The sequence below is a fragment of the Nyctibius grandis genome, chromosome 1, assembly GCF_013368605.1.
Source record: "Nyctibius grandis isolate bNycGra1 chromosome 1, bNycGra1.pri, whole genome shotgun sequence".
In the NCBI taxonomy this organism is placed as follows: Eukaryota; Metazoa; Chordata; class Aves; order Nyctibiiformes; family Nyctibiidae; genus Nyctibius; species Nyctibius grandis.
Genome location: NC_090658.1, coordinates 115,616,482 through 115,642,733, shown reverse-complemented (window position 1 = coordinate 115,642,733; position 26,252 = coordinate 115,616,482). Strand labels below are relative to the sequence as shown.

The window sequence follows — 26,252 nt, the reverse complement described above, 5'->3', positions numbered from 1 at the left end:
TGTGGCCAGGGATTCAGACAGACCTACGGATTCACAAAATCTTCTGGCCCATGACTGCCTCAGTCAGAAAGCAGAGACTCTCAGTGAGGGAAAAACTTCAAGTACTCTTCCTCAACCAAAGCTTCCTTAGGACCTCCCTTCTTCCCCTGCCTGCCTTCTCAGCTCTGCCAGTGCAAATGCTTGCAGGGACGTGTCGTAAACCACAGGAGAGAAGCGATCCATATTTAAAATGATGCAAGGGGAAAAAAAAAAAAAAGTTATTTTTCATTTGGGTCAACTTTCCAACTCCGTCTATCAGGCAGCCCCTTGATACAACACAATCCAATGGAAAAGACAATAGGAAAACCAGGAATGAGTAGGAGGACCAACACTGCAAAGTTGTGTATCTAAGGGAAAAATACATATATGCACTGGGGCATCAGTCAGAAAAAACTATGGAGAACAAAGGGGTTTGGCTTACCAGACAACTGCAGAATCACCACAGAGTGCCAAAGCGATATAGCCATGAGAAACAAAAACATGAAAATACAGGAGAACTCTGTCCACCAAAGACAAGGCAACAAATTAAAAAAAAAGTCACTGAATACTACATACTCTTTGAAATGCAAAAAAGGTCCAAAATGTTGGTCTTGACAGCTGACATGTCTCTCTGAACTACTGGATTTTTGACTCTGATAAACACTTACAGAAAAATTACACGCACAACATGGGAGGCAATGTAGGTGTTGCTTTCATCCACCAGTATGTGAGGTATTGAATGGAATAAAAAGTCTTTCTTGAACTGCTCTGGTTTTGTAATTAGATTACTGGAAATAAGCTGTAGCAAACTTAAAATCGGCTAGCTCGAGCAGATAGCTAGAGGGACTTGGAATGTGCCCATTACACAAATATAAATAAACAAAAAGCAGAAATGCTTAAATAAATAAATATTTTTTTAAAATTAAAAAGCACAAAATGTAGGAAGAATGGGCTGCCTTCCTGAAACGATCCCCAGCCACCCAAGGTGTTTGGGCTATTATCTAGGGAACTAATGACCAATAGGATTTTGTTTGGATAATATGGCACTGAGTGCCCATACCTTGTGCTTGTTCAGTTACCCTGACAGGCTGTAGCCTCCCCTCTCCTGAACGGAAAGGGTCCTACCTAAATTCCTTACTGGTGGTAAGAAAGAAGAAAAAGGGATAAACACCAAGAAATATTTAAGCTAAAAAATAATGTTAGCATAAGAACAGCTGAGTAAAAGCTGTACCTGAACAAACTGCAGTTAGAATTCGGGAAAAACAAATCCTATTCTGGAGAGCTTTCTAAAGAGGAGGACAACAGATTTCTAGCCATTTTAAGAGGAACCTGGGTAAATTTATGAAAGATTATTATGTGGTTTCCTATCATGGTAAGAAACTAGACTTGCTCCTGTAGGAGGTTTCTTCTAGTCCTCCATTCCTTTGTGAAATCTTTTGATAATGCTGCATTTAAGAGCGGCTATGTATGCCTACAGACTAATGGGCAAAATACTGAAAAACTTTGTATCTTTAATACTGTATTTTAGTCTTGCTTATAGACCAAAAAACGGGGAGGGGGGCTTTGCCTTTGTTTAACTGGAAGACACTGGTGCTTATTCACGAGTGTTTCCAAGGAGTCATTTCAGCATAAAATTTGAAAATGTTAGGTCTTTGTCTTTAGTACTGTTCTTCATATTTTCTCATCCTTTTCTTTGTCCAAATCTTAGCACTTAGAAATCAGTTCAAACACAGCTTTAGCTTTATTAGACTTTGAATTTTTAATCCTGCATTTTTTTCGTAAATGCACACACTCTACCCCGACACACACACACGTGCCAAAATGCCACCCTCCCCTAACTCAGCTGCTTTGTGCACTTTCAGTACAGTGTCAGAAGCAGTGAAATTTAAAATGGCTTCGAATGTTGCATATTCTAGCATTTCTTTTCACCCAGTTAAAATGGCCCGTAAACCTCTGAACCAGAAGAAAAGTGACCATGTAACTCATATCACAGAATCACAGAATCAATCAGGTTGGAAGAGACCTTTGGGATCATCAAGGCCAACCATTGCCCTGACACCACCATGTCAACTAGACCATGGCACTAAGTGCCATGTCCAGTCTTTTCTTAAACACATCCAGAGATGGTGACTCCACCACCTCCCTGGGCAGCCCCTTCCAATGTCTAATGACCCTTTCTGAGAAGAAATTCTTCCTAATGTCCAACCTGAACCTCCCCTGGCGAAGCTTGAGGCTATGTCCTCTTGTCCTATCGCTAGTTGCCCGGGAGAAGAGGCCGACTCCCACTTCACTACAACCTCCCTTCAGGTAGTTGTAGACTGCAATAAGGTCACCTCTGAGCCTCCTCTTCTCCAGGCTAAACAACCCCAGCTCCGTCAGCCGTTCCTCGCAGGTCAGACCCTCCAGACCATTCACCAGCTTGGTCGCCCTCCTCTGGACTCGCTCCAACACCTCAACATCTTTCTTGAAGTGCAGGGCCCACAACTGGACACAGTATTCAAGGTGCGGCCTCACCAGTGCCGAGTACAGAGGGACGATCACTTCCCTAGACCGGCTGGCTACACTATTCCTAATAGAGGCCAGGATGCCATTGGCCTTCTTGGCCACCTGGGCACACTGCTGGCTCATGTTTAGCTGGCTTTCGATCAGCACCCCCAGGTCTCCTTCCGCCAGGCCGCTTTCTAACCACTCTTCCCCCAGCCTGTAGCACTGCATGGGGTTGTTGTGGCCCAAGTGTAAGACCCGGCAGTTGTTCTTGTTGAACCTCATGCCGTTGGTCTCGGCCCATCTATCTAACCTGTCCAGATCCCTCTGTAGGGCCTTCCTACCCTCCAGCAGATCAACACATATGGTGGGTTCATTTTGTCCTCTCCTGTAATGCTTCGAGTTTTGACTTAAAAAACTCTATTGCAAGACTGTTTATTTTGGCATCTGTTTATTTCAGTGCAATGCAGTCAAAGAGGCCATATAAATAATTTTCATAGTTTCACTCAGTTTCTACTGATGAGTGCTCAGACCTCCCTCTTGTTAAAAACAGTAAATAGAGGTTTGATTTAGGGAAAAACCCCCAAATTCTATACAGTATATTAGGAAAGAAGCTACATTATTGTAGAAGTGGTGCTATGCAGTGTGAACTGAAACATAAAACTCAGAAGTGACCTTCTTGAGCGTGCCCTTGTCAGTGTAGTATTTTTCCAAACACAGCATTTATGTCTTCTGTTCATTTACTTTTATGTGACTTCTAATGTTAATCTTCTGAAACCATTTTTAAGGTAAATTACTTTTTATATATCAGAATCTATGTGGTGTTGCTGTAGCATATCTAGATAGAGATCACAGAGATTACTTGTTTAACAAGTCTAAAACAAATATGATCGACCTGGTATTGATCCTGTTCTCTTGACATGAATTTCAAGACTTCTAAATAAATGGCAATATTGGATTAAAATACATGAATGTTAGGAAATTTATTATCAAACCTGGTGTTCATATCAGTAGTATTCTTCAAAACGCAAAGCTAATCTCTCTTAAAATGGCATAGAAATATGATTTAGTTTGAAACCTTACAACCTAAGGCTGCACAGTGAAAACAATTACAAAAGATGGCTAAGTTTATTTGCTATGCTTGAAAAATCTGTAATTTTTCATTTTTCTTGCTGTATCTTCAATTAGTTTATCTTTCCGTGCAGTTACCACTCACGATCATATACGCTACAAAAAATACAACCCTAAAATTACCTGCAATATGCAAACTTTTTTAATTGTAATTCATGTTGGTTTCTTCCTAGCAAGTTAAGGCTAACATTTTGGCACCCATCACAAATACTCATTGGACACACTGCTAATGTATTTTTCACAAGGTATTCAGTAATATAAGCATTAGGCATTTGGGGTGCCACCGGCTGAAAATTTCGAAATTACAATAATGAAGTAAATGCATTTCTGAGGCCCATACAGAGTGTAGAAGCAGCAATTCAAATCATTACACAAAATATTTTCAAGCTTTATATGCCTGATGAGAATTTAGCAACAAACATGCCTGTAAATATGTATACTAGGGAGGGGGAAAAGCATACCAAAATAAATAGTAGAAAACGAGGCTTTTAAAATGAGCACTAGAGAGAGGAGGACTTGGCTACCAGTGATCAGTAGCAAAGCTTTTCCCTCATGTAGGAACAAGGTGCAGTTTCACTTGCCAAAGGCCAATTTCCATTTTAACTGCTTCAAAGCTTTCTGCTCTGAACAATAAAATGTGCCAACTGATTAGAACCAAACCCATCTTACCAGGAAGAAATCTGTCCGAGGTTACTGAAACTTCCTGAAATGTTATTCTACATCCTACTTCGTACGCCACAATCTGCCCTGACGCTTTAAAATAATAATAAAGCTGTTCGAGTCCGTTTCACGTTGCCTAGAAAGATTTAAGCCCACTGAGAAATACAATGTTCAAATATTTCATTGCTGCTTCCCCCCCAAAAAAAAAACAAACCTCAAAACTAGCATCAACCCAAAAATCTATATTATCTAAATAGATCTGTGCAATATACAGGCTTCTTTCTTCTAGAAGGGGTATCAGCTCAAATTAATAAACATATTTAATACATATCAGGCTGGCACAAAAACTGAATTTATTATTTGCTCTTTTCAGTGCAGTGGGGGATAAACAAACTGTTCTATTTTTATCATATTTAATTGGGAGAGGAAAAAAAAAGCAGGAAGGCAGAAACTGTGTAACTGAACATCCCAAAGATGATTGTGGCACCTTTTACAGAACCAAAGGGTATGGGGAAAAACAGGGCAGTAGCAGCATAAATGAAGCGTCCCCAGGCTCTAGTGGTTAGATGTTCATTACACGTCTTTTGTGCCAAACTTACAGCAGAAGTCTGGGTCTTTATTTTATGCAAGTGTCATTATACCAGTGCCTTATTTCTTTGTTGCCCAGAAAATAATTATTTATCTGTAGAGGAACAGATCAACACTCCATTTAACCTGATATCCTCTATTGGTAGTGGCCAACAGCAGATGTTTAGGGCAGCAAGCAAAGAAAAGCACGTACACATCCTTCCCCAGAATAATCTCCCAGTTTCCAGCAATCAGTTTAAAAAGAAAAGACTTGAGAGTCTCTCAACCAGAAACACTACATAGCCCAACAGGCTATTCTCAAGAGAAACAAGAAGCCCAAGTTTTCTAACTCCAGACAAGAGAAAGAAAAAAACAAAATTCGACTTCTCGCAGCCCAGTGAGTGCATTCATGACTGCACGACAGCCTGCTGTGGGAAGTAGTGAGGGAGGAAGGGGAAGGAGGAGGCCATCATCTTTGCTCTATTTTTTATTTAAAACAGTTGCAAGTCTCTAATACATTCCTTTCTTCTTACCCACAGCAGCTTCATTTTAGAAAGGCTAAAATTAACTATTTCACATTGTTGGTTATTTGGATGGGGTTTTTGCTGAAAGTATTCACAGAACTTGATCTGAATTTGTGAAAAGTCTCAAGGTAACCTTTTTTTTTTTCTAAGATATAAAGAGTCCATGGGAACAACAACTACAAAAAAATGCTTGGAAGTACTGCTAAAGTAGTAACAAAACTTTGGGAAATAAATCCTCAAGTAATTTGAAAAATTATCCTGGAGACAGGAACCTATGTGTTCTTCCCCACACTGCACATCTAACTACGATACAAATGAAATATTAACATACTGACTTTAGATCTAATATAAACAATTATCTTAACCATTATATCTTTAAAACAAAATCTAATCTCACTCTCAATTTTAGCAATTTGCATTAAAATTACGGGCTACTCAATAGCTGTAAATCCTTCTGTACTTCACCCATTTCAGTACCTCAGAATAAGTAATAATGCCAGAGGCTGCTGCAGATGCTGAACACAAATCGGAACATCCTTCCCAAAAACGAAAGGATGCAGGAAGAAACTTGGTCAGTTAGTAAGGAAAAGAGAAGTCATCAAATAATTACTGCAGAGACAGCAGAACAAAAATCAGCTCTCACGCCTTACTGGACTGGTCTTGTTTAAAAAGTTAACAGCAGCAAGTTTTGAATACTCATACCCAGAGAGCATAATCATTCGGCTTTTCTGGTGTATCTTTACAGGCAATCTGATACTTGCTGTAATTAATCCTCTCTGACTCAAAAGATCAGATATCCACAGACACTCTATCTCAGTTTGTTATTTTTCTGTCAGAAATTAACTGTCTACACTGCTGGCCTCAATCCAGCTTTCTGTTACAGAAGGTAGTAAAAAGCTTCCTAAATTCTGTTATGCCCCCCCAAAATCCTCTTTCCATTCTCCTATTGTTAGGTCATTTCCTCCCGCCATGTATTAGTTCCTTTTCTAAATCCTCTCCAGTTTCCTTCCACTGATCACCTGGCACACTCAGAGAGGGACTGATACAAAGGGTGGAAAAACCCCTCAGAGTCTGGGGCAAGCAAGGCATTCTAGCCTCTGAACATATTCTAGAAGAATAACAATTTTTAAAACTTTAGTTTGGGGTAATTACTTTATTTGGAGTGTACATGTGAAGAAACGTTCCAGAACATTACATTCTACAGTAGCTATGACAGTTAATTTGTATCAATAAGTTCTTAGGCATGAGACCTGTCTACTTAAGAGACTGTTAAGATACAGAGACAGACATGCAATAAAAATGACAGGGTTTATGGTAGAATTGTCTCTGCAAAGTCCCCTTCTACAAACACATTACTTCTCTAGCATCTGGGTTTGTGGTTCTTGTGGGCCCAATGCCAAGGCAATCTGTTTGAACAAGCACTGGTCTATCTGCCAGAAAAATGTAGTAAACGTTTTGGCTCTTAACTATTGTGCATACAGCTAAGGGTATGCGTGCTGGAAAGAGGTAACACCACTGCTTTGGGAAATTAGTACTTGTAAGTAAAAGGTAATTCTGCTGCAAAGGTAAAAGATAGGAAAATTTGACACTGCTGTATGTGGTATACAAAACCACACTTGAGCATGATAACTTTGTACAATGACTTGATATTTTTTTATTAAAACAAAGAAGTGATGCCTAAAAATCAGTATTCTCTAACAAACCAATTCTATCAGTAAAGAGAAATCCCAAATCAGAGGTTCAGAGCCTACAAAATGCTACATCATTAATACAAGTCACTACACAGAACCACAGAATCATAGAATGGTTTGGGTTGGAAGGGACCTTAAAGATGATCTAGTTCCAACCCACCTGCCACAGGCAGGGACACCTTTCCTCTAGACCAGGTTGCTCAAAGCCTCATCTAACATGGTCTTAAACACGGCCAGGGAGGGGGCAGCCACAGCTTCTCTGGGAAACCTGGTTCAGTGTCTCACCACACTCACAGTAAAGAACTTCTTCCTAATATCTAATCTAAATCTACCCTCTTTCTGTTTAAAACCATTCCCCCTCGTCCTGTCACTATATGCCTTTGTAAAAAGCCCCTGACCCACTTTCCTGTAGGCCCCTTCACGTACTGGAAGGCTGCTAGAAGGTCTCCCCGAGCCTTCTCTTATCCAGGCTGAACAGCCCCAACTCTCTCAGCCTCCCTTCATAGGAGAGGTGCTCCAGCCCTCTGATCATCTTCGTGGCTCTCCTCTGGACTCGCTCCAGCAGCTCCATGTCCTTCTTATGTTGAGGGCCCCAGAGCTGGACACAGTACTCCAGGTGGGGTCTCACGAGAGTACGTGATACTGTTGCACACTGAACAAAAAAGGTGCTGTATCTGTGTATTAATCATTCGATTTCCACATGCTTCCCTCGCTACATAAAGTTGGAAATCACAGAATCACAGAATGTTAGGGATTGGAAGGGACCTCGAAACATCATCTAGTCCAATCCCCCTGCCGGAGCAGGATTACCTAGATCATATCACACAGGAACGCGTCCAGGCGGGTTTTGAATGTCTTCAGAGAAGGAGACTCCACAACCTCTCTGGGCAGCCTGTTCCAGTGTTCAGTCACCCTCACCGTAAAGAAGTTTTTCCTCATATTTATGTGGAACCTCCTGTGTTCCAGCTTGCACCCATTGCCCCTTGTCCCGTCAAGGGATGTCACTGAGAAGAGCCTGGCTCCATCCTCATGACACTTGCCCTTTACATATTTATAAACATTAATGAGGTCACCCCTCAGTCTCCTCTTCTCTAAGCTAAAGACACCCAGCTCCCTCAGCCTCTCCTCATAAGGGAGATGTTCCACTCCCTTAATCATCTTCGTGGCCCTGCGCTGGCCTCTCTCTAGCAGTTCCCTGTCCTTCTTGAACTGAGGGGCCCAGAACTGGACACAATATTCCAGATGCGGCCTCACCAGGGCAGAGTAGAGGGGGAGGAGAACCTCTCTTGACCTGCTAACCACACCCCTTCTAATACACCCCAGGATGCCATTGGCCTTCTTGGCCACAAGGGCACACTGCTGGCTCATGGTCATCCTGCTGTCCACTAGGACCCCCAAGTCCCTTTCCCCTACGCTGCTCTCCAACAGGTCTGCCCCCAACTTGTACTGGTACATGGGGTTGTTCTTGCCCAGATGCAGGACTCTACACTTGCCCTTATTATATTTCATTAAATTTCTCCCCGCCCAACTCTCCAGCCTGTCCAGGTCTCTCTGAATGGCTGCGCAGCCTTCCGGTGTGTCAGCCACTCCTCCCAGTTTTGTGTCATCAGCGAACTTGCTGACAGTGCACTCTATTCCCTCATCCAAGTCATTAATGAATATATTGAATAGAACTGGTCCCAGTACCGACCCTTGAGGGACTCCGCTAGACACAGGCCTGCAACTGGACTCTGTCCCATTGACCACCACTCTCTGCCTTCTTTCCTTCAGCCAGTTCACAATCCACCTCACTACCAGATCATCCAGACCACACTTCCTCAGTTTAGCTGCGAGGATGCTGTGGGAGACCGTGTCAAACGCTTTACTGAAATCGAGACAGATCACATCCACAGCTTTACCATCATCTATCCACCGGGTTACGTCCTCATAAAAGGCTATCAAGTTGGTTAAGCATGACTTCCCCTTGGTGAAGCCATGCTGAGTGCCCCTAATGATCCCCCTATCCTTGATGTGCCTAGAGACAGCACCAAGGACAAGTTGTTCCATCACCTTTCCGGGGATGGAGGTGAGGCTGACCGGTCTATAGTTACCCGGGTCCTCCTTCTTGCCCTTTTTGAAGACTGGAGTGACATTCGCGTTCCTCCAGTCCTCAGGCACCTCTCCTGTTGCCCACGACTTAGCAAAGATGATGGAGAGTGGCCTAGCAATGACTTCCGCCAGCTCCCTCAGCACCCGCGGGTGCATCCCATCAGGGCCCATGGATTTATGGACGTCCAGATTGCTTAATTGGTCCCTGACCCAGCCCTCATCTACCAAGACAGATTCCTCCTCTATCCTGACTTCTTCTGGGGCCGCAGGGGTCCGGGGCTCCTCAGGACAGCCTCCAGCAGTATAGACAGAGGCAAAGAAGGCATTCAGTAACTCCGCCTTCTTTTTATCCTCTGTCTCCAGGACCCCCACCTCATTCATCAGTGGGCCTACATTGCCTCTAGTGTTGGCTTTACCTGCAATGTATTTGAAGAAGCCCTTTCTGTTGTCCTTGACCTCTCTTGCAAGGTATAATTCCAAGGAGGCCTTAGCTTTCCTAGTTGCCTCCCTACATCCTCTGACAACAGACTTATATTCCTCCCAAGTGGCCAGCCCCTCCTTCCACGATCTGTACACCCTTTTCTTCCACTTGAGTTTGCCCAGCAGTTCCCTGTTTAACCATGCAGGTCTCCTGCTACCCTTCCTTGACTTCCTACCTGCTGGGATGCTCTGATCTTGAGCTCGGAAGAAGCAGTCCTTGAATGCTAACCAACTATCTTGAGCCCCCTTACCTTCTAGTACCCTGTCCCATGGGATTTCCCCTAGCAATTGCTTGAAAAGGCCAAAGTTGGCCCTCCTGAAGTCCAGGGTTGTAATTCTGCTAGCTATTCTGTTCCTGCCACATGAGATCCTGAACTCTACCATCTCATGGTCACTACAACCAAGGCTGCCCGCAACCTTCACCTCTTCAACCAGACTCTCCTTGTTAGTGAGGATAAGATCCAGCAGCGCTCCTCTCCTAGTTGGCTCATCCACCATTTGCATCAGAAAGTTATCATCAATGCACTGGAGGAACCTCCTGGACTGAGGATGGCTGGCTGAGTAGGCCTCCCAGCAAATATCAGGGTAGTTGAAATCCCCCACGACAACCAGGCCCTGTAATTGAGAGACTGCTCTCAGCTGCCTGTAGAAGGCCTCATCACCCTCCTCATCCTGATCCGGTGGCCTGCAATAGACACCCACAACAGTATCACCCCTGCCAGCCTGCCCCTTCATTCGCACCCACAAACTCTCAACTCGCTCCTGATCCGCCCCTGGACAGAACTCAATACATTCTAGCTGCTCACTCACATAAAGAGCAACTCCACCACCTCTCCTTAGTGGCCTGTCTTTCCTGAACAGGACATAGCCATCCATGACCACATTCCAGTCATGCGAGGTGTCCCACCAAGTCTCTGTGATTGCCACTAAATCATAGCGCCCCGACCGAACACGGATTTCTAACTCCTCCTGCTTATTCCCCATGCTGCGCGCATTGGTGTACAGGCATTTCAGGGAGCGAGCTGGGCACACCGATTTCACCCCAGGGGGATGGGAGGCCTCCTGGTCTACCTCAACACTAGAGCGTTGCCCCAGTGGTGCAAGCCCAGCTACCACCCCATCCCCCTTCGAATCTAGTTTAAAGCTCTCCGAATGAGCCCTGCTAATTCCTGTCCCAGAACCCTTTTGCCCCTACGACATAAACCTTTCCCATGTATTACGGTCACGCCTGGTGTCTTATAAAACCAGCCATTATCAAAGAACCCAAAGCCCTGCCTGTAGCACCAGTCTCGTAGCCAGGCATTAATAGCGAGAATCCTACTATTCCATCCCACGTCATCACCTGAAAATGGAAGGAAGAAGGAGAAAACAACTTGTGCTCCAGACTCTTTCACCAACCGTCCTAGGGCCTTGTAGTCTTTCTTCATCCCCCTCAGACTACGGGATGCAGCTTCTTCCCCACCTGTCTGGAAGATCAGCAGGGGGTAGTAGTCTGTGGCCTTCACCAGGTTGGGGAGTTGCCTGGTGATATCCCTGATTCGGGCTCCAGGCAGACTGCAGACCTCCCTGTGATGGGGGTCAGCTCTGCATATTGGGCCCTCAGATCCCTTTAGGAAGGAGTCTCCAACCACTAAAACTCTTCTCTTCTTCCTTGTGGAGGAGGTAGCTATACGCCTGTCAGGTTTTTCTGACTGTGGTGGGACCTCTGATATAGGTTGCCTCTCCACCACATCCCCATTGGACCGGCTGTATTCCACTAGGGCTTCATATCTATTGCTCAGAGGCACCTGTGGAGGCAAGGTAGGCAAGGAGGGCACTCGCCTTTTGCCACGGCCATAGACTTGCCTCCACTCACTCCTTTCCTCTAAGTTATTGTTTTCCACCTGAGAGGGGCAGAGTACAGGGGTCCCTCGATCCTGGGAGCTCTCCGGCAGGTGCTCCCATTTTTGTTGCAGGGAAGGCAGAGCCTGGCTCCACCAGTCTATCTCCATTTCAGCCTCCCGAATGCTCCTAAGCCTTTCTACTTCGGCTTGAAGCCTTTCAACCTGGCTTTGCAGCTGTGCTGCTCGGCCGAGCAGATCATCTACCTGCTCACAGAGCACACAGCCCCCTGACACCACAGAGACGCTGTAGCATTCCCTGCAGCCGGCAACCTGCACCATCGCCTCCTTCTGTGGGAGCTCTGTCTGGGTTCCCACATCCATTTTGGTCTTCTTCCGCCGGGTAGATACCATTGTTCTTTCACTGAGCTGGGAAATACCTGCTGGTGACACCCCTGGTTCACAGCTCCTTGGCACCTTCCTCGCCTTGTGCACTAGGAGGGAGTCAGCGCCCTCCCCAACGAGCTGCAAATGGCTGTGGCCTCCCCCGCCCTGGGACACACCCAGTCACTGCTGACTCCCCCTCTCCCCTCTGGGCCAGGACTACTCCCTGTCCTCCCAGAGGCTCTTTATCACCCGATCGACAGGGGCTGGTGCTACACCCCCCCCTCTCCTGATTCGTTGCCAGGAACTTCCGGGTCCAGGGGGAAGCAGCTCGGGGCTGCTGCTCGGGGGCCCAAAGTATGAAAACCGCCCGTTTACAGCCCGATGTCGCCCTCGCCCTGCACTCACCTCAGTCGCTGCCGCTGCTGCTGCTGCTGTCGACTGACTGACTCACAGATACTTAAGCGGGGGGCAAACCCCAAGCATTTTTGTATAACAAAACCTCTTGCCTAACAGAAAAGAATGGAGGCCACTTATGCCAACTACTTCTCCAGAATACATCCACCTCCTGCATTAACTAATTTTTATACTGAGAAACATATTTTCCTTCTCATAATTTCACCACCAACACTGCAGCTATCTGCTTTCAAAGATAAGATCACTGGACTTTACAGATCTCATAAGCAACGTAATAGACTTGATGAACTCACTCTTTACAGTGGCTCATTTTAAAACAAAGGGTGTGTAAATAAAACTCCCTTATTTATTATTTAATTGTCATTTAATTTTCCAGTTGCACTAGCCAATTCCTGATATCCATACTGATGTATTTAGCATTACATGCTTCAGCATCCTAAGGTATACCGTTATGTAAAACAAGTTAACATAGATAACAAGATAAAGTTCCAGCGACAACTGTCTTGAACAGCCAAGGAAACTTTGCCATCCCTTCACCCATGTCAAAATTCTCTGGTTCTCAGCCTGAAAGAGACTTTTCTCAAGCTTCATGTTTTTGCATTTCCATCTGCTGTCAGCACCCATCAAAGCCCTTCATGGTTCAGAGCCCAGCTGTTGGAAGAGGCTGATCCTCACCCTGTATCGCACAACAGCATTGACAATGAGATAGGCTGATGGGATTTTCCTTTTGCAGATTTCTCAATTCAGTACTCTTTTCCCTAGTATTAAATCCTTTTATACACCATCAGAGCCAACAAGAATTAATCTTTGCAGAATATAATGCCCTTTTATCCTGCATATGACAAGCTTTTTGAATAGGAATTTTTAGTTATTTATGGGAGTAATCAACAAATGAAACACTTTCCAGACACTCAAAAGTTTCCACATCAATGGTCTAATTTAGTTTTAGTAGTCTTCAGACCCTCTACTTGAACCAAGCAGACATCCCAGTTGCAATCTCTATAAAATGATGAAAAACTAAATAGTAAGTTTTCCGTATATACGATGCACTTACTCTACCTTAAAAATGAAAACCTTTGTCGTGTGTGCACAGATCAACTGGATGACATAAAATGACCTATCCCTCCCCATCCAGCACTCCTTTTTCTTCATTCATCTTCTTTATTTATTCAGTAATTCTAGGGACCAGAAACTAACCAAGAAAAGAAAAGAGTCTACAGCAACGTAGCACAACCAAACCTCAGTCTTATCAGGCCTCTGAGAACTTCTTAACAGAAGTAAATAATAAAATCTGTACTACAAGCATCTTTGGCAGACATGTATATGAGGTGGCCATTCTGAAAGGGAATAAAAGGCACACAAACTTTATCTAGTTCATGATACACCTCGAACTTTTAGGACACCACACTCTCACAACAAAGAATGGCAGGTAACTAGACGGGACTCCAGAAAAGACAAAGAAAAATCAACTCAAATGTACTAAGTATTCCTAGGGAAACACTGAACCAGCTGTCAAAATTAGGATAAGCAGAGGTAAAGCTATACATCAGACATCACCTCTTTCTTATTATGGTAGAAATTTATGAAATGTACCTACCTGTAATACTGGTGGCATATTAATTACTACAGCTTAGTTTTCTTCAGTGGAGGGTTGTTTCCTTTTACAATTTAATACATTTTGTATAGTTAACCTTTCAGTTTCATTCGCCAGTTCTCACATGAAAGCCCAGTGTCAAATGAGAAAACTCATTTTCTCTTGAAACATTGTAAAATTATTTCTATTCTCTAGTGGCTTCCAGATTTCAGCCTGTGATTTTCAGTCCAACCTCTCTATAATTCAGTATACCACCTTTGAAAAATCTCTGCATGGTCTCTCAGTATTAATACATTTTTCCTCATTAAAAAGTCACTGCATGATAGCATCATTAACAGCAGCTAATGCTAATACAAGATTAGCCAACTTATGGCAATCAAACATTTGATAACATCAGTACCTTCCTCTTTTGGTTAAATGGAAAAAAGAAATAGCACTAATTTCACTCTGTTGATGCTTTGTCATGCTGTAGCTATTGGTAAAGAGCTTGAGTTCTCGTTGTATAAATGCATAAACATAATATTCTATGAATTTCCATTTGGGAATTTGTTTTTAAATGAAAGAATGCATCCAAACTGTCATATATTCTCATTCATTTTAGGTGCCCAACTACAGAAACCTCAAGACACTATTACAGTCTTGAAAACAACGATCTTAAATTCTGCTGGAGTTTCAACAGCTGTAAGTATAACTAAAATTAACAGTTCAGACACTCCTGTCACTAAGACAGCTTCCTAGAAGTGCAAGTGAATCTTAAGTCACACAATTATTAGTGTACCAAACAGTAGATATAAAACACCCATTTACATCATATTTGATGTAAAAATAAAAGCTTTCCCCCCAGGGTGACCTTTGCCAAACTAATTAGGGAGTTCACGTACATGGAAGATATCTGTAAAATGGAGTAAACAGTACTTCCCTATACCACTGAGCATTAGGAAGGTAAATTCATACACAGCTGCTACCTAAGACAAAACGCTGAACAACTGCATTTAAAATTGAAGCAGTTTAGAACAGAGAAGCAGGTCCAGACCTATCAGCACTTTTGTTGTGTTCTTAAATAGGAAACAGCTACTGAATCAAGTGACTGAAACTGAAGAGACAAATGCCTGAATCTATATGTAACCAGGCATCATGTGTTCTTGCACCAACACCACATCCGTATGGCTTGGGAGACAGGGAAGGCAGTGGCGAACACCACCACTCCATCCCTAGCACAGAAGACTTACTGAAAACACACAAAAAGCTTGGCACCCGCAACCAGAGCAGTTAGGCAACAGAAGAGAATGAGCTAAGGAAGAGAATGAATGAAACCAAACAAAAAGCATCTTACAAAAGATTTATTACTTCATTGCTTCTTCAATGCTACTCTCTTCAGCATGGCTAGCATCTAGTCTACACAGAGCTCAAAGTGTAGGAGGACTCTGCTGGTATTTTTTCTGTTGTTGTGTAACATACACCTACAGTTCTGGAAAACAAATGATTAAAAACATGTGCTTTGCAAGACTGTACTGCATGGTTTGCATGTGACAACAGAGCAGGGGCTCTGTGTTTGCATGTGCTAAGGAAATTTCCACTCCTATTGCTATAGCCAAACAGTAATCCTGTTTGATTGAAGGGGCTTAAAATGATTAGTAAATGCATTTGTTTCTAAATTGACTTCCCTAGAACACAGTCTAAGTTTCCTTGAAATTGCATATCCTAGGAAAGAAATCTTTCACTAACAAAGAATAGAAACCATAAAACATGAGAAAATAATCTGTATGAATGTTCCCACCGCTTCACACTTTTTTCACTTCCTATATGCCTTCTAAATGTAGAACAAAGCTTTCAGGAACGTATAAGTAATTTGTTCAGCTCTAATCACTTCAGCTGTTTTGATGTATCCACACGCATACTTAGCATAATGCCTAGACAGAATTATAGATTGCAGACTAGAACTACATTGATAATCTGATCTTTAATCAGGGATAGCTGAGGGGTCCACAAACAGCAGGTGGTTATATACACCATACCGCAGAGTTTCAGCCTTCCCTCTCAATTCTCTCTTTCTTCTTGGTTTAACAAGTCAGATGCTAAAATTTATACTATAGGTTCTTTCATGTTAACTTTTACAGCCACCTCGTAAAGAATATACTCCAAAGAAATACACTTCACTGCACAATATGTCACTTCCATAGTAAATATTTTTGTGAAACAGAGTTCACATATAAAAAGAAATAAATTTTTCTAATTCTGTCCAACATCTACTCACTTGAAAAGAAAGCCTACTACTCGAGATGAAAAGTACTGAATCACACTACCCAAGCTTATTTCCTGCAAGGCAGCATTGCTCATAAGAAAAAAGCTGTTCAGTTATAGCACTGTTTCTCAGTTCCTCCATCAATAAATTCTCCCCATAAGGTAGATTATTTTCTCTTTCCAAATAAAATTGAGATCTATAAAACAGCTAATGAAGTCTGCATAACAATTAGTACTATGTTCCATTTTCTGGATATATAACATGCAGAACTCTTCTTCCACTCTCCTAAACTACAGGGTAGGACGTAGCTATGATATCACCATTATCCACTTTCCTCCATCACTATCCTTTCCCTATATCCCTGCCTGCCTCCTTACTATACTGACTATCTTCACACTAGCCCTCCCTCCACATTCTCTGCCTGGTGTTTTCACCCTGCTTCCCGCATAAACACTGCCACACTCCCCCTTCTTTTGCAGTTCCTGTCAATTCTGATTCCTCTGAACTTCCTTAGACTTTTGATGCATTTCCTTATCCCCTCCTTAATGTTTCTGCTTATACGGCAATTCCTGACCCTCCACTCCTCATATGCCATCACAGTACTTCTGCCTCTGGATGACTCTCTCGACTCCCAGTTTGTCTTTAATTCAGATTCCATTTTCTTGCTCTTCACTTTTGACTGATCCTCATATTACCTCTTAGACATTTCAGCTGTCTGTTACTTTCTGAGCCTTACTTCTTCTGTGTTCCCATTTTTTTGTTGTTTCCTAGCCCAATTTACTCCTCCACTTAATCCCTACATTGATGTAAACTTCATGAAAGAAGTCTGGATTTAGTACAAAAAAAAGAAGCTGGTCATCCTCTTAATCACAGAAAATCTCCTATCTAATACCAAAACTCTTCCAGCTTATGTGTCTGTCCCCGAGAGCAATTACATACCGTAAGCGTTTTGCATACAGAAGAGCTCGAGCTTGGTGCTAACAAATGTGAGACTGTGTGAGAAAAAGGCTAGGGAAAAAAGAGAAACAACCTAACATCAGCTTGCAATTAAATCAATAGTTACGAACACCAAACTTCTGTTTGTCCCATAACTTCATCTACATTTTCCAGCTCGGTTTAAGGGAAAAAAAAAAAATCTGTCTCAGTTAAAATGGTCCAAAGTAGAGATTTTAACTTTACATGAAACCTGGGTGTAATCATCCTCTACAGCTTTACAAGTATGATTCTCAGTAATTCTGTTTTTCCGTAAGAAACTACCAGCACCAATGCAAGAGTAAACAAGGAGCCACACAATTTCTCCTGATGTGAAGTTCTTGCACATCTGACTATGCTACAACTTAAAAATGAAAGCAAATGTGAAAGTACTGTCTTCTTGCATAGCAGTGGCAGTTGCTGTAAATACTTGTTTACAGTATTTTTCAAGCATTTCTGGAAGCAGGAAAGGGAACTCGTTACTTTGCCAGCCTGCCACTCATCCAGGGATACTCGCAATCTTTGAGTAAGAACTTCTCTCCTCCTCAATTTAACAGTCATGGTCTGCATTTCTGCATCCATTGCAATAATTTTTACTAGGTGTAAATACTTCTCCTCTTCTCTCCATCCCTGCTTTTTTAACTGTATATAAATCAGATATTATCCTAGTCATCAGAGGATTTGTTGCGAGTATTTGCTAGTTACCATCCTAGTTCTTTCAGAATCCTGGAAAATAAGTTAACCATTCCCAAGAAACTGAGTGCTTTAAGCTCATGGGTTTGTTTATTGCTTTGCTTACTTGCATCTCTATTCCCGCTATCCATTCTACCTTTTCCCACACTCTGAACTCAAGAACTGCAGCAGAGCACTCATTTAGATTTGGCAAGAACTACATTATCGTTAATACTACTACATTCTAACTGTGTATTATCCTTTCTTTTTCTCCTCACAACCCTATGTGCTTAAAGAGTGTTTTCATTTCCTTTGCTGCCTGCTATCATTCCTAAAGAAACCTGACTTCCGCAAATTTGTCTTTTATCTTTACACACACTCTTTAATGCAAAACTTTCCTCTGACTACTTGGCTTTTTCTTCCCATTTCTGACAGGCTCTGCTCATTTGTGACATTCTTCTTGGGGTGTTTCAGGTCTGTAGCTTTTCCCATAATTTTCCCCTTTCTTGCGATACTTCATGAACATTCTTCATGCTTTAGTACACAAACTCTTCAGTCTGCTGACCTCACCAGCTCTCATTAAAATGACTTCTTCCCTAAATATAAGTGTTAGCAGACAGCCCACTTTACCAGACCATAACCAACAGGTTCTCTTAAATTGAAATCTGTCTATCATCAACCACACAGACCCCTTCTGCATAGTATCTCTAAAATATAGCCTTTCATTCTAAGCTAAGGTTTTCATCCATGATCTCATAATTTAATTGTAATTATTTCAACATTCTGGCCTTGACAAATATGGTCTTCCTCAGTCACATCCATTCATGATACTAAAGCTTTCAGTTTGTCTTCTACGCAATGAATCCCTCTCCATACTTGTAACAGCACTCGTCTTTGCATCAAATGTAAGACAGTGGTCTTTGATTCTAACACTTATTAGCAGGCAACACCAACCACCTCTTGTTCACTCCTGACTCCCCCTCCCTCCGATCAGACTAACTCCAGCCACAAACACCCATATGTTTTCTTAGAATCACACCTTCATGTTTTCCTACCAATGCTTAGTTGGTACTCATCTTACCAACACTTAAGTTTTATAGCATCCACAAACTCTTCTGAGCTATACAGATCACTAAACACAGAATGGGAAAGGGAGAGAGCATGGAAGATATCCCCACAGCTGGAGAAGCTGCAGAAAGATTTCACCCAGAGAACGTCTCTTTTCCCTTCTCTAGCAACTTCATGAAGAACATAACATATATTTAGAGTCAGTGAAGACTCACGGCAAGTGAAGACTCTTGCCACTAGCCCATCCATGAGAGACACCCCAGCTTAGCGTGAAGCCCATCTGAGCCCCAGCCACGGCTCTAGTACCACGGACAGGGGTGGGCCAAGGCTGCTGCAGAGGGGGCAAGGCTAGGGAGCTCCATGAAGGTAGGGCAAAGCACCGATAACCTCTGTAGCAAAAGAGTTTCAGAAAATTAAGAGGTAAGGAGACTGTAAACATCGAGAAAGCATAGAGAAGCCTGATAACCAAGACAACAGAGGGAAGAGCTAAACTAAATAGGGCTAGACCCAACTTTTCTGGAGCTTCAGGTGCAAAGATTATTTGTTTCTGGCAAAATGAGGCAGACAGCATGGGTTATTAACGGTGAGGCTCAGAAGCTGGGGTGCAGGAGCTTAGACAGGGAATGGTTGTATGTAATATATATATACACACATATGGAAGGTGCAAATTATTAAAAAAATAAAAGATTTAAGAGTTGAACTAAAATGTTTAAGAACCACTACTCTAATGCATATGAATAAAATAAACCACTTCACAGTGGTTCAGCTACAAACACAGTACACCAGTCAGGTGCACCAAATTTTCCTGGATTCCTCCACCTGTATTCATCAGCCATGTCCACCTGACATATGGACTAAACAGAATTAGCCAGTTTCCACATCTACTCTCTTTTAGCATCATCATGAAGTACACTAAATCCAGATAAGATGGTTTGGAGAAATGCAGCAGCACTAGGGAAAAATCAAAAGACAAAAGCCACAGTTAGTAAAATATTTCAGAAATGTACATATTTTCCATTGATCCTCCTAGAGGGAATGGGGGCGCTTGGTAACAGGAAGCAGATGCAACATTGGATGCACCAAGGTAAGGTGCACAGCAATCTACTTATATGGCTTGAAATTATTTTAACTGAGTGCACATTGACTGTACCTTAAAGGTTTAAGGTTTAAGGTCTGTATTTTAAAATATGCACAAAGCTCCAGCTGAAGACCTACAGCTTAGCTCATGTATTTCTGCAACTTCCATCCTCTATATTCCTCTCAAAAAAGAAAAAATTTCCCACACTCCTTTTGAAATCATCATGCCATTTGTGTCATAATGAGTTTTCCAGAAACCTCTTTGGATGCTGATGACAGAGAACCACGATTCCAGAAAGGAAGCAAAAATGGAACACAAAAAAAAGTTTGAAACAACATGTATTTATGGAACTGTATTTAGTATGAGAAAGTGTGCAAATATGTTCTACCAAAGAACACATTATAGTTATCTATACAATATATGACATTTCCTACTGCTTCTCAAAGTATACAAAAACACCTTCTTCACATAGCTTTCAAAAGCAAGCCACAATCATGTAGTATAGAGAGACAGAACTCCAGTCCTAAAGACCTAACAAACAAAAAATACATGATGGAGAAAGTATAAATTTTTAAAACACACTTGTGTGTGCATGTATCCAGTCTCACATTCGCCCACCCTACCAAGCTGTTATTACCTCTTGCCCTCGTTAACTTTGCAGAATCAAACTTGAGCAGAGAGAACTACAGAAATTTAACATACAAAAGGGAATGAAATTCAATAAGCATTGATCCCTTACGCCTCTCCAAGCCAGACGAAAACCGTGGTTTGCCTCAGGTGGCAAGAAGTTGTTACCATGTCTGATACAAAAACTTGCGTTATAAGTGACAGTGAGGAAGAAAAGGATTTGATACTGAAATGACATGCTGCATTCCTAGGAGTGGAAGCGGTGCAATAATCATCGAATAGGACCTATAGAATGAAGGCAAGTAGAGATCTGAAATTACAAGTTATGGCTTGAACATTAATTTCATGGATCTTACAGAAATTCCTGGACAGCGACTTTTAAATAGACCCCAAACAATTTCCATCCAGAGAACTAAGACCATCTTTGGTACCACTATACTGTTTGTTTGGTTGTATGTGTTACATCTTTCCACCACACATTCGTCCTGTCTACTTCTTACAACACATTCATCCCAGTAGCAAGTGCTACTATGCTGCGGAGGGTGTTCCAGTAACCTATTAAACTTCTCTCAGTGTCTCCATTCTCCTATCTTTATAGGGAAATCTGTGCACGGAGTGAAGTTTAAGTAGGTGGGGTAAACTTTGCACCTCAAGTCCTGACTTAGATGTAACTGTCTTCAGCACATGAACTGTCTGCTACTCTCTGTTTACATCGTAGCCTGCACAACAGGCCCTCACCCTTCTTTCTTGGTCTACAAGCACTGGACCATGATAAACAGCTAGAATAGAAACAAATAGGTAGAATTTTAATGGGCTTCAGTTACAGTCTTTATTGTAAAACTTAAGCCATCCTTCAAAAAAAAGTGGCACACTTGCATTCTAGTCATTAAATCACTCTATAAAATAATTTCTAAAAAGCTGATCACAGCTATTAGGACCACTTTGTAGGCTCCATTACAGTTTAGGGACTATTTTATTTAACTTATAGCAAATAAAAGAGAGAAGTGTATGTTCTAAGTAACAGCAGCACTAAAATCAGATTTCTAAGCCTTCATAGCTTAAGAATGGTCACCACACATTTTTACGTCCTGGGACCTTTAATAGAAACAGTCAACTAAAGACTGCATTTGTCAGACTAGATTACTGATTTCAAGCAACCCCTCCCCCAATCATGTGACTATGCTGTGCACTCTATCAATTAAAACTTGTTTAATCTTAGTCACTATCATACACGCAAAGATTAAACAGTAACCTGTAAGGGCCTGTGACATATCCTGCTCACTTGTACTTTTCTTCTAGCAGAAGCTAAAGATTCCCAACATTTTGCTAAGCAATATCCTAATCTGAGAACAACGCACAAATTACACAATTCCTTTTCCTTTGAAATCCCATTGTGTTCCACAAGCATGCCTTCCCTAAACCCTTCTGCACTACCAAGAGCAAAGGATCAGATTCTGTTTCTCCAAGTGTTTGAATAGGCACCAGTTCCCAAACTTGCAATGCAGGCGCTTCTGGTGATCTCAAAGGCCATGATCCAGGGACTGTAATCGGTGTATACAATCACATAAACCAGTAAAACTCAAAGTATTTTCAACTGATACTAAAAATCAATCATATTCTGCAACTGACAGAGGTCAGTTAATCCAAGTTCGGAAAATACTGATTTAAGGCAATACCATCGCCCACAGAGACGTATCGGTAAATTACACACTTAAAATTGTCTAACGTCTTATTGATTTCCTCACTTAACAAGCCTTTTCCACTACATCACTGCAAGGAAGGCCTCATTAACTGAACTTTTAAGGCACTATTAGATACCTGCTAATTAACTAAGACAGAACTACAAAACTGGTAGCCAGTAGTGTTAATGATAAGTGCAAAAGACTTCCCATTGGGATCTGGAACCAGGTATCTCTGTTTGCATAGAGCTGAGCTCAGGCTAACAAGTCACACTAGCCCCCACCCCCTGTGCTTTTCCACTGCCTCCCCCTGTGTCTCTAATTCCAAGGGAGCACGAGGCTTGGGAGACTCAAGCTGGCTTCATGCAGGCAGTTGCATCGTCCATTCCAGAAACAGATCTGCTGGGAAAAGCACTTAAGAGACATCCTCAAGGCATCAGTATTAACCAGTTAATTTGTTGATTTAATAAATGTATACAATATCCTGGAAAACAAAAACTTAACTGTCTTCAATTAATAAACCAGCTCTTACAGTCACTTGTTAAAATCAATGCATACACAAAGCCACCAGTCAGCACAGTTTCAACTTACCTATTAACTGTTCTGAGTAACACATTCCCTAAATCATACACAGCCAGACTGCCTAGTTTTCAGAACCATACTGTCTACTGCAACAGAGCAGCGTGCACTGGAAACTGATGCTTCACAGTACCTGGTGACACTGGAAATTAACAGGTTCTTTGTATTACCTGTACATTTTTAGATGCATTCTTTACTAAGTCTTAGTTCATAACAAGCTGATGAACTAATCCTTGCCTAGCCTTTTAGAAAAAAGGTGCTGAGCACTGACTATTACACAATTTACAGGCAGCTTTTTATCAAAGGATCACGTTTAACCTGAAAAAACAGGCACGTCATGCTAAAGGACCTGAGTATTTCCAAACCAAAGTCATCTATGTCTGAAAAAAGATTTCACAGTTTTGAAACCATGAAAATTTGTTTGTTGCTCTTGATAAATCACAAAGAAAAAAAAATCAGTAGTCATTTCAACAGATGCTTTAGGACAGCAGCACAACAGGCAGCAACTGCTGGTATTTTGCCGAAAGTGCTAGATAGATCCATACTATTAAGAGCAGCTATAGCCAGTGCAATCACTCATCTCCTGCCTCGCAAACTTCACTTAGATCTGTAAGACACTATGCACATTCTTTATCATCATTATCATAAAAGATAGTTTTTGTACCTAAGCTAGAAGACACTGCCTAATATCTGAAATATGCAGAGATACAAAGATGTAACATGTTGATTGAGTTTCTTTAAAAATCAACCAGCAGTGTATCAGAGAGATAACACAGAAACAAATGCCAAGCAGATTAAATAAGAAAGGAATTCACCATATTCAAATTTTTAAATACGTAACATTCTCCTACCATAAAAAAAAAGGTTTTCAAGATACAACTTATTGAGTTGAATCTTTAAAAGACCTTAAGATATATATGCTACAAATGTCATGCCGTCATGTATGTTTTGTATCATCAGACAGGAAAATGAAAAACAAAAACTTTTTTTGCACTTTTTTTCTGAGAAATGATATGACATTTTTGCAATTTATAAATTGAGACTTAGAGAAAAACCAATTTTTGTGAGACTTGTAATAAAAAACTCTAAATCTAGCAAAACTGCTTTTGACCCAAACGCTCACACTAACTTCTATTTTGTGTTAATCAGTTACGAAGCAGCTCTACCTTACAACTAAAATGATTCACTATTATAAATATTCTTTAAGAAAAAGTTGACTTTGATATGGAATTGTTGATCTTAAGACTATCAGGTTAATAAGGTATAATTAAATCCAGGCATTTAAGTGCAAGCTTGCAGGGAAGAAAATTACCTCAGGAACAAAACAGTAATTCCTTCTGTGCAGATCATTTTGAATTCAACTCCTTGCTTTAGTGGTTTTGGGAACCGGCAAAACAGGAAAATCTTGAAAAGGGTGTTTAAACACCTAACCTGGGTTTTGTTCACTTAAGACACTTAATAATCCATTGCTAGTGGCAGTTCTTTTGTAAGAAGGGACATCAACTACTGACAAGATCCTTTTTGCTGAAGAGGCTTTTTAAAATATGTGCTTACTGCAAAACAAATCAACTAAACACACACTGTAAAAACTGATGTAACAGGTAGATGGATCTTATTAATCTGCATCACAAGTAAGATTCCCCCCCTCCCACAAGTTACTTCAGAGAAGCTGCTAGAGGAATCAAGATACACAGTCGCTTCTCATTTCATTGTGTGTATATGACTGGGATGTGGAATGTGCTCTCACTGTGTTCAGACCTGTCCCAGATTTCCCTCTGATTTGAAACTGGAGGGAGAAGAGTCTCTTTCTCTCTCCCCAGTGCTGGCAACCACCCTCCGTGGTAGGGAGGGCTCTTACCACCAGGTTCAACGGCACGTTTCAAGTATCTTTAAAGAAAGAAAAACAAACAGGTCTCTTCGCGAGACAAAAGCGGATCACACGAAGTACCCGCAGCACAGGCTGTCCGAGAGGAGGCAAAAAAAGAGGGGGCCCAGGCTCCCGCGCACCGAGGGGAGGCTGAGCCGGTGCCGCTTTGGGGGCGGCGTGTTCTCGCCTCCCCAGGAAGGGCAGGCATCGCCTCACGACCCTGGAGAAGCGGCACCTGAGACAAGGCTACCTTAAAGCATATGGCCGAGGTGGGGGAGGGTGTTTAAATTTCTATGGGCGGGGACTGGAAAGATGATTAAATCCCACCTGTGCCAGGAGGCAGGCAGACACACACAGGGGAAGGGACACCCCAACCTCCCGTGCCGCCGGGGCCCCAGCCCCACACGGCAGCTGGCGGGGCGGGAAGGAGGGGCGGCGGGGCCGAGGCGGTTCAGGTGTCGCTGTGAAGGAAGGGGCTGAGGGGGGAGGCTAAAGAGTTCAAGTTCCCCCCCAGGTAGGAGAGAGGGCGGACGGAACCGACCGGCTCGGGGCTCCTTGGGCGCCAGGAGGAGCCAGAAACGAAGGCTCGGGCTCCCCTGCCCCCAGGCTAAGAGCAGCGGGGGTGAGGGGCGGCCGGCGCCCCTGCCCCGCCGTGCGCTGAGGGCTCAGAGCGGGGAGGCGGGCGGAGCGCGAGCCCCGCGGGCCGGGGGCAGCAGCGCCTTAGCCCTTCCCCCCGCGCCTCTTCTCTCCCCTCTCCACCCGGACGAGCCCCATTCCCCCTCGGCGGCAGCCGAGGGCGCTCCTCGGGGCCGGGCGGGGAAAGGGAGCGGCAGGAGCCCGCGCCGGTAGCGCCTTGTTCTCTGCTGCCGCCGCGGCGGGCAGCCAGGCCGGAGGGGGGGCTGCACAGCCCGCTCCCCGCCCCGCCGCACCTCCCCTCCCGGGGCTCACCTCCTCGATGGCCGCCACCGTGTTCCTGCACTGGGCCATCCGGGTGGTGAAGTTGGAGGCGGTAGGTGACTTGTAATCCTCATTGGTCTCGGACACGAATTCCGACACGGAGATCTGGTCCGGCATGGCGGGGCGGGGATGAGTGAGGGGAGGGGAGGGGGGTAAAGCAGGCGGCTCCGGGGGGAGGGGAGGGCCCAGGGGGGGCTCCCCCCTCACATCGCTCGGCAACCGGCGGCAGCGCCCTCCTCGCAGCCCCGCCGTCTGGAGCGGTGTTGTTCCTCCGTCGCTACACAAGGAAATTCCCCGCACCCACACTCCTCCTCCTCCTTCTCCTCCCCGCGCGGTCACGCAGCACCGGGGGCCGGGCACACGCCCAGCGGCGAGCGGGGGGGAGGTAGCGGCGGCGGGAGCTGCCTCCACACCCCGCCCTCCCTCTCGCTTTCTCCCTCACACACGCACAAACAGGGCGGAGGCGGGCCGAGGAGCGGCCGCATTGAGCCCCCGTTCACTCTCCGCACGCCCGGAGGAAACCTGCCGCCACGCACTCGCCCCCCGGCGCCCGCCCTGAAAAGATGGCGGCCCCCTCCCTCCCTCCCGAGCCACGCAGGGCAGAGAGGAGCGGGCAGAGGAGGGGAGCTAACGGCAGGCACCGGCCGGGTAAT

At 43.5% G+C, this 26,252-nt stretch overlaps 1 protein-coding gene across 2 annotated transcripts in view; it reads right to left on the bottom strand.

Moving 5' to 3' along the window:
• Positions 1 to 25,864, bottom strand: part of ASAP2 (ArfGAP with SH3 domain, ankyrin repeat and PH domain 2) — a 104,470-nt gene extending 78,606 nt beyond the window's left edge. For both annotated transcript variants that reach the window (XM_068398217.1, XM_068398225.1), the window contains exon 1: positions 25,591 to 25,864. In XM_068398217.1, coding sequence (XP_068254318.1) covers positions 25,591 to 25,716 — 126 coding nt within the window. In that variant the 5' untranslated portion in view covers positions 25,717 to 25,864. The remainder of the gene's footprint in view (positions 1 to 25,590) is intronic.
• Between the last annotated feature and the right edge of the window lie 388 nt (positions 25,865 to 26,252).